Source organism: Macrobrachium rosenbergii, chromosome 7, assembly GCF_040412425.1.
Source record: "Macrobrachium rosenbergii isolate ZJJX-2024 chromosome 7, ASM4041242v1, whole genome shotgun sequence".
In the NCBI taxonomy this organism is placed as follows: domain Eukaryota; kingdom Metazoa; phylum Arthropoda; class Malacostraca; order Decapoda; family Palaemonidae; genus Macrobrachium; species Macrobrachium rosenbergii.
This window is the reverse complement of record NC_089747.1, coordinates 16350001-16359676: the sequence shown is the minus strand read 5'-3', so window position 1 is coordinate 16359676 and position 9676 is coordinate 16350001. Positions and strand designations below refer to the sequence as shown.

The 9676-nt window shown below is 37.5% G+C and overlaps 2 protein-coding genes across 2 annotated transcripts in view; one reads left to right on the top strand and one right to left on the bottom strand.

The window, feature by feature from the left end:
* Nucleotides 1–289: 289 nt before the first annotated feature.
* Nucleotides 290–2035, bottom strand: LOC136840186 (single insulin-like growth factor-binding domain protein-2). The gene is made up of 3 exons (XM_067106673.1): nt 1895–2035; nt 925–1042; nt 290–683 (listed from the first exon to the last, which is right to left on the bottom strand). Exons 1-3 carry the CDS (start codon nt 1942–1944, stop codon nt 573–575), a joined length of 279 nt encoding a protein of 92 aa, XP_066962774.1. The 5' UTR covers nt 1945–2035; the 3' UTR covers nt 290–572.
* Nucleotides 1903–9676, top strand: part of LOC136840180 (uncharacterized) — a 63107-nt gene continuing 55333 nt past the window's right edge. The window contains exon 1 of the mRNA XM_067106665.1: nt 1903–2037. Within this exon, the coding sequence (XP_066962766.1) occupies nt 1984–2037 (54 nt within the window). The 5' untranslated portion in view covers nt 1903–1983. The remainder of the gene's footprint in view (nt 2038–9676) is intronic.

Genomic DNA, 9676 nt, shown 5'->3' with positions numbered 1-9676 from the left:
CATTTTTTTTAGTTCAAAAACAGTGCAATCATAAAAGAGATTCTTTTGGAGTAAATGATTCACTACACAGAGACATGTATAAAACATCAAGTGCTTTGAGACTTGATGCAATACAGTTTGAAAGTTCCTTTTCATCTCCATCTCCCCGCTGCTAGGGAAGACTATTGGAAGATGCTCTGCTGAAATGATTTAGTCAATTTTTTTTTTATCTTGTATGAAGTTTTTCATTCAGTTTATTGATACTCATTAAAAGGTGTATTTATAGTTGGAGAAAATAAAAATTCCAAAATTGATGCTCCTGTTTATAAATTTTTGACATTTTGAAACCTTATGACAACTTTCAATAAATTATGACAACTTTAAATGCCCAGTGACAACTGCATATACTTTATTACCAACTATAATTGAAACAGCATTCATTATCTGCTGAATTCGTCGTCCTTCAGAATCCCAGCCCGACGTCGCGGAAGATTCAGTCAAACTTTCTCTGGAAACAAATTAACCAGCCAGCCACCCCTCTCTGGAAACATGGTCATTCTCCAAGCCACCGGCGACCCCTACTGCGGGACGTATCAATAGGCCCTGCAATAACCTTGTCTTCTCGTTTTTCCTGTGTCACAGATCAGCCCTATAGCGCAGGTGCCTAAGATGTTTTTAGGGCCACCGCACTCTTCACCTACGCCCTGAAATGGAGAGTATATTGAATTCTAAGACTGTCGTTCCTTGCAAAGGTACAAGTGACATTTTTTGTCAAGGAAAAAGAATAGCAAGCATCTAGGACAAAGCAATTTTTTTTTTTGCAAGAGGATTCTCATTTGCGTATAATACTTTTAAGGTGGCAACTACCCTTAATTTAAAGAGCTTTAATGTTACTATTGAAAAGGAAATTTTAATTATCAGCACTGAAAGAGGAACTAAACTAACCTTACGGCATTCGAAACAGCATCCGCACTGCCTCTCAACTGCTCCGTAAGGGCAGTTAAGTGACTCGGGACTGGCACATCTGACTGTAAGACACGTGGGACATTTCAATCCAGAAACGCTGCAAAAAATAAATAATGATTAATTAATTATCTAAATTATATATATATATATATATATATATATATATATATATATATATATATATATATATATATATATATATAATTGTATTTCATTTTAGCTAGCAGATTTTTATTGCTGTTGTAATCTTTTTTCCCGCTGACAAGTGGACTTGAATAAGATCTAAACGTGAGGGGACCGAGGAACGTGAGTCGGTGCTGCTCTGTGATGAAGCTTCCAGATTCCGGCACCTCGTTTTGTTGTTGGTTCCTCCTAACATCTGCGCTTTGCGAGCACCAGCTGGTTGCTTTCTGGGAGTTTAGTTTCTTTGGCTCTTTTACGCTTCTCTTTTCCAGCACGTTGAGCAAACTAGGGACATAAAGCTGTCCAACAGGTCTGTAATTTTTTTCTGAAGAAAAGTAACCTTTAGGAAGCTGACAACGTTTCCTTTTATCTTTCTGACTGATGTATTTGTTCTAATGTTATTATTCTACTGTTATTTAATAGTCATAACGCTGTATTCCATTTTTAAATAAAAAGTAAATCGCAGAAGTTCATGGATTCATTCGATGATCTTGACTAATTTTTCTCATAACATTATTCATTACTCATTTTCATATTAACGTAAAGTTCGAGTGTGTTTAAGTCACTTCACATGAAATAGACTCCCACTGCTCATTCTACCTTTATGTACATTTTCATGTTAAATAAAAAAAAGATTTATGTACATTTTCATGATACATAAAGAAACTAACGCATTATATGAATATTTTTATTTTTCAGGTTCAAGATGAATCATGCAATGCCTAGGATTTACAAGAGAGTTGAACAAATTCACGACATGACTCACGCGACAATTGCCAGGGAAAAGCACAGCAGCAGCGTGAAGCGCGAAGCCATGTCGAAGAAAACGCAACCTCTCTGAGCAGTGAACACGTAATGATGAGAAGATCCTCTCTGAGTCTTGCCGAGACGCCGTCAGAACAACGAATGGTAAGTGGGGTAATATAGACTCTTGTTTTAGGTGTTGCATTACCAGGTGAAGTGGTCGCCGATGAAGTAATAATCGAATGTTTACTCTTCTGTTAGAGTTCGCGGCACGACACTTTGTCAACATTGGCGTCTAATGCAAGTAGGCGTCGTGGTTTTATTCGAGGTTTTTCCTCTTGAAGACGCCAGAGAAGTTTTAAAAGTTGTGACAGTATCTGCTCTTGGCAACTTCAACAATAGGAAAATCGCTCTGGATTAACTGGTTTCATCCGGAGAGGACTGTTATGGCTTTTGGACATCCCCGTTTCTTGAGAGTTGTGAAATTGATCATTCTGAGCTTACCATAATATTTTTTAAACACCGGCTCCTTTGTGCTTGGGCGCTCGCTCGCACGCGTTTACGCGCATCGAATACCAGCAGAAAAAACCGAAATACGTTATGTAGGGATATGCATTATAGTGTTATGTACGTCTGTGATGAAAGATATGAATTATTCTCTATCTATATAGGTGTAGTTAGTCGACTGTAGTTGTCCAACACAAAGGGTTAAGACTGTTATTGAGAACTAAAAGGGGAACACTTTGTAGAGCCACTTTCTCAGGGAAAAGGCTGTTGGTTAATTATATATATATATATATATATATATATATATATATATATATATATATATATATATATATATATATATATATATATATATATATATATATATATATATATACATACATACATACATACATACATATACATATACATACATATATATATATATTACCGTATATGCGTGTGTATCTATATATGTACCGTATAATATATACTCTATATATTACACGGATAATATAATGTGTATGATATCCAGTAAATAAAAAAAAATCCAGCCAACTGTATTACCACATTTCATCTTCGCCCTTCCTTCTTTGTTGCCATAAAAGGCTAACCTGCTTAATGCAGTCCTCTGACTTTTGGGAAACAACGCCAGGTAGTGGGGAAACTTGTTTTTCATACTCAGACAAAATAATTTACCTTTAAGTCAACGCCTGACAGAGCGACACTCTTCTTCATGTCTCGTCAAAGCTGCTCTTTGATGCTAACCAAAATATTGACTATCCTAAGTCTGCATCGTCTTACTCTCTTTTGCTACTCTCAAACTCACACCAGGCTGTTGCGTTGACATCATTTCATTTGTTTTGCTGTACAACTACGGTTGGGCTCTGCTTAATTCAATCTCTGGGTGATGCTAAGGGTATACCAAAATCTAGCATATCACTATACTGTTAGCTCGATGCAGTTATATTGTATCACTGGTTTTGCCAGTGGCGTAAAATGACGACTATTACCATAATACTAGTCTTTTTTTTTTTTTTAACTGACGTCAGATATTGAATCTTCTGTCTTGAGCCTGATTGGCCAATACATTTGAACTTATCCCCTGTTGGGAGAATCAGCTCGGGCGTCCGTCAGTTACGATTAAGCGCATCAATAACGTTTCTGGATATTTATCGTTAATTCAAAAACCGAAACAGATTATGACCTTAGCTGTAGTTCTGTTTTATTACTGGTTTTGGCTTTAGCTTCGGTGTTAGCAGCGCGATGTCGTAGAGCTGTTTAAACACTCAAAACTTTGTGCAATATATTTAACAATTTTTTATTCATATTAGGAATATACTGATGACAGTTGTAAATCACAGAAACAAGATGAGTTGTCGTAGAATATAATTTATTCCGCATGTACAAGACAAGGATTTTTTTATCTGATATATACACAGATAAAGTTAATATAACCTAATGCAACCTAAGTCATAAAATAAGAATGCTACCAGCTTTGGCTAACTAGATTACACCATCTAATGTCAATTACTATCATGCCATGGAAATGGTATTCAGATTTGTTTGCTCTCCTGAGACTTAGCACATGACCAATTCTAAGAGGAAGCCTGATAGTATTTAACGTTTGTGAAAATATGGAAAATCTAAAAGAGGAAGTGTGGGAGAAGGTCTAAAAAGAAAAAGTGAAATATGAAACATCACAGAAAACCATTATGCCCGACGGTAAGACGTCATAATAAAAATAGAATAAAAATACGCGTGTTGGCAACTCCCTTCACCCCCAACCGACGATCCCCACCCCTTATCCTCTCCTCTCCTCCACAAAAAAATGTCTACACCATGGTCAATTCTTAGAACTACAAGTTAGCGGAAATGTTATTTTTTCTTTTCCAAGTAATTCTTACCCACTTATCTGCTTGATAGATGCCAGTAGACACCTGTTTGCTGCTCGGATGAAGAAAAATATTTTGGATTCATTTTCTCTCAGTATCACACTATGACCTTCAGTCACACACTTGGGACTGATATACTGCATGACCTCGATTCTGCAGAGACTGTGTATGACGCATGTTTAAATCTCGCTTGCAAATTCCACTTGGCTTCTTGTGGTACTGTTTACCAGTATATATTTCACGAATTAAAAGTTTTTCATCACATAGACTAATCTGAACGAAAGAACAAGGGTTGAAATTAGAATGACGGAATGCAGATATGTACAGATATTCTATAAATTAATGGTCCATAATTAATAATTTGCCAACAGACATTATGAGACTTTCTAGAATCTGTTCGTGGTTTTAATTATATCCAGTTTGGTTTATTTTTTTGAGATTTTTAACAAAAAAAAAAAAAAAGAAGGCCTCGGATAACATCAGTTACTATTTGGTTTTATCTAACTTTACAAAACAACTTAATTTTTTATATATATATATATATATATATATATATGTATATATATATATATATATATATATATATATATATATATATATATATATATATATATATATATATATATATATATATATATATATATATATATATCAGTCAAAGGGCCTGAAAACTAGAGTTATTGTGGTTGAAATTTAACAATGTGATTACTAGACAATGGTTGCTGATCGTATTCATAATTACAGCTGAAGCAGTTGCTTTGCGTCTCAAAGTTCAATTAATTTTTTACGTAATTCTGCCATAGATAGTCCAGACATTGATGCACCTACTCCCCTTACGAGCAAAATAATACATCTCATGTGCGTATTTTAGTTACTTCCAGAGTGAGCCGGAAGCAACCGTCTTGGAGGTCTGCACAACAAAATCCCAAACTTTCTCTGAAAAGTGTCCAGTAAGAGCTGGTTCAAACCGAGGAAATGTCTCTTCCGTAGGCCTATGTTGCTCCATTTTGCCATCTGAAACCTGCTGCTTCGTCATAGTCGATTACACTCTTTATTGCTTCATGGCCCGAATAATCAAAGACTCCTTTAGAGTTGTTGTTGTTCCCTCTGTTGGCTCTACTATATTGGCGTTTGGGTCTACTGTGGAGCATTGTTCAGTCGTAGAGGCTTCTTCGACTGCTTTGCACAAGCCCTCGAATCCCCACATGTCCGCCTCGGGGGAGACGCACTCGAGGCCAGTGCCGCATTTTCCGTCGACGTTCCAGAAGCCTCCGCATTTGTCACCAGGACCCTGCAAGACGAGGAGGGGCATTAATGCCGTCTTTCACCAGAAAGAGCTTTTAGCAACAAATATCTACAACCTCCATGTCATCCCACCCGTGGTGAATGAATTAATATAAAGGCTGCAATGCATTCACTACGGATATATGAAGAATATTATGAGGGTAGGATAGGATAGTTTTATCGTAACTCGCAGAGTATGAAATTCAAAAGCTATTCTTGGATATTTATGTAAATGTGTCTTCTTTTCATTGTTTAGGTAATTTAACGTATATTAAAAAAAACTTCATTTGCTATTACTGCTGTCATTTAATTTTTTATTCTAATATATATATATATATATATATATATATATATATTCATGAGCGTACAAACACTTGTATCAACACGAATGAATGTACTCACATTAGGGATTATAAGCAATTTCCAACGGACTTACAGTATTTCATCCTAATTAACAGGTTCCATAATTGCAAAATGCATCAAAAGGAGATTATGTCTGTAACGTGACCGATAAACAGTTATATCAAGAAAAAACAAAAACACCAGTTTATTGCAGTGAAACGGGGAAAATTTAAAGAAAATGGGAATAATATTCAACACAAATGGCATTATACCCACCTGACCACACACGAAGCAACAGTTGCATATGTCGGTGACAATACCATACGGGCAGTCCTCCGGTTTGGCAGAATTCGGACATCTACTTTCAGATTCTACACATGGGGCGCATCTTAGCCCAAAGGTGCTGAAACAGTACAACAGAGTTAGTTCAAAGGAAAGGAAGGCAACCAACTAACGAGTAACTCTAGTTAGAAAATATAATTTCTCTTCAGTGGCGTAGCTGGCATTCTATCAGTGGGGGTGCCTAGGTGGGGCCAAGATATTTTGGGGGGGGGGGGCAAAGAAAATTACACAAAACTGATGTACCAAGTCTGTAATTAGTAAAATATACTATTCTCGAATGTATATATGCATGTGAATGAAGGAAAATAATAGTATTAGTAATTAGTCAACCTGTATTTGAAATTATAGAGCTCAGTTTTCAATTAATTTTCAACTCTTACTATATGCAATGTATCAAATGCTGTAAGAATTAAAGTTTAGCCGTAAAGGGAATTTCAACGGGGAGGGGAGGGCGGGCGGCCGCCAGTGGGAGCCCAAACATCTGAGTGGAGGAGTCAGGCCCCCCTGACCCCCCCCCCCAAAAGCGACGCCACTGCTTCGCTTCAAAGAACTTGAATTTGCACTAGAGCAGCTGCTTCTGAATTAATAAACGTTTACTCACGGCAGGTGATGAAAGCCCCAAGTTATTTAGTTCAAAGTTGCTCATATTAACTACTGCAGGCATGAAATACTATGCTTACCGTGGCTTATTGATTATGAAAGGTAACAGATTACAGGCGAAAGTCAGAATCTCAACGTTAAATCAGATAATTCAAGAATAGTCTTCCCAACCAAAGAGATGTCAGAACCATTTTAAAAAATAAAATGTTTAAGCATTTCGCAAAGAATCTTTGTAATATTGAGAGCAAGGTATTCTAAATGTAAATGTATGTAGTTCGAGATTTGTTCGATATATTTGCTGTGATCTTTTTTAAATCATTTATTGAATAAAAACTTACAGAAAAAAATAGTTATATTTTGTCATAGGCATTGGGACCTGTCCCCCACTGGCTGTCGGCCTAAGAAACAGATCAGCGCCTGCCCTGTGAGCCTACAGAGGTCCCGGAGGACTTTTTTTTTTTTTTTCATCCAGTATGCAACATCATTCGTGTCCTATGATAAGACGTCAACAGTCGCTAAAAAGCGGAGGTAAGTGGAAGGGAAGACATGGAATTGGACAGACGTATAGTAGTTTGTTAGGAGTTATAGAAGAAGTAAGACAGACTATTTTAGAAAGTTTCCTGGGATGTCTTGAGATGTGTTTGTTTTACATTAGAGACAAGAGGATTTCTGATGTGCGTGAAACAAAAATAATTCAAGTTACGGAGAAGATTCGCCTCTAGAGATAATCAGGTTGAAAGGAAGGTGCTATGAATGATGGAGGTGTGGTTAATCAAGAAATGGGTTAGAGCCTGTTGAAGTTGAGGGAAAAGGGAATGCGAGACAGAGGTGACGGGCAACGGAAAAGGATATTGAATGGGACACTTTATAGCAACGGTTCAATGGAGAGAAGATCCGAACTGAACCCCATATATTTAATGGAGTAGGTATGATGGGGGCGAAGATGAGAGAGAGAGAGAGAGAGAGAGAGAGAAAGGAAGAAAAGAGTAGTACTAAGCAACAAATAGGAGAGGTTGCGAGCTTAACCGTGCTTTTTGAAGGCGTCTTCGTGCTGCTCAGAAAGACTGGTTGGAAATCCTTAAAACAAAACAAAGCTATGCGCTTGTTGAACAGGGGTATCGTCACCTTATCACCCCTGGCCCAGAGTCATCAACAGGAGATAGATGGTGTGGTGACTGGTGCCTTTTCTTTGAAGAGATTCATTTACAAAAGATGCGCGCGCGCATGAACATGACGCCACATAAATCGGTCATGCAAGCAATTTCCCTTTAGCTTTTCATGTACATCCCACACCCCGTTTTTATGTTTTATTGTTTCTCCTGATGAAGTCTCAAAATTATCTGAATAATCGTTCTTGTACGATCAGTAAGGATTTATATCAAACAATTAAACCAATTCTCATGAATGTTTACCCCCCGCCATTTTTATTGGGATATTCAGTGACGTACAACGAATTTTATCAGAGCCAAACTAAGAACATCTTCAACCGCCATCAAACCTATTCAGTGAAACGAGAAGGAACGGGACCTATGGCGATGATAATGAATAAATTTTAATCGGGACGAAAACGGTGGGACCTCCCCTGAGTCGCAAATAGTGATGTAGGACAACCGGCCTTGGCCGGCCTGACAAGAGGAACAACTGGTTGATGGTCGTTAAGGGACTGGACGCCTCAAACGATCACTTCCTTTTCAAGTGGATGGGTGACGGTGGGAGGTATATAGGTGGGCAGAGGAGAGGCCAAGGAAGGGTCTTCTTCGTTCTTTTTTGCCCCTTTTCCAAAGGGTAACAATGCCCTTTGCCCAATGAGGACATGGCTAATTGCTATCGGCCCGGCTCCTCCCTTCCCTTGCATTGTGCACAGCAGCAACAACAATCAATCGACGTCTTACGTAAACACGTGACGCTGGTCGATACGTATTTGCAAATTGGTGTTCAGCTCATAATGCGTATCCTTAGATGGGGAAAGGGGATGAAAATAATCTATAGATATTAAGGTAAGGAGATTTTATAAGTACGTATGAATGCATGTGTGGATGTGTGTGTGTGTATATATATATATATATATATATATATATATATATATATATATATATATATATATATATATATATATATATATATATATATATCGGGCTATTTAGGGACAGTGAATCAATACAGTTTCTCAAGAGTTGGAATTGAGTTAAAAACTAAGAGGGCCAATCATACAGTGAACAGAGGAATAAGATTCAGAAATCAAACAAACTAAAGTTGCATACGGAAGGAGGAACACTAATTAGTACGATCACTGTTGCTATGCGGACAGGAATCATTGTTTAGCAATAAAAAAATAAATTGAATATTTTATAGATTTCCGTGTAAAAACATTATTAAAAGTCAGATGGCAGGGTAGTGAGAATATGTAGATGGATAGTAACGAGATGGAGATGGAGATGACTCGGCCCCTGTCCTTCGCACAACCTTTGGGAGAACAGTACGTGACACTACGGTGTCAGTTGGGCACCTGCGGGCACAAGATGAGTTGGAAGACCCAGACCTACTGGGATGAGAACTGTGAGATAGGAGGCTGGAGAAGAGTGGAGTTTGGTGGAAGAGAAAGCATGGAAAAGATACGGGTGGCGGAATTTCATAGAATTCCTTTGTGTAGCGCGAATGTTGGAGGCAATATATTTATAATCTGGCAAGCGCTTGGGCTTATTAAGCTAACTAGACGCTAATAATGTAATTCGCGTGTTATACTTGAATTGATGGATTTATTCACTTAGCATGTTTGTATGTTATTTTACTAGAACGATTATGTTTCTTGTTGAAAACAGGTTCACAGGATAATTATCAAATATCACAAAAAGAAT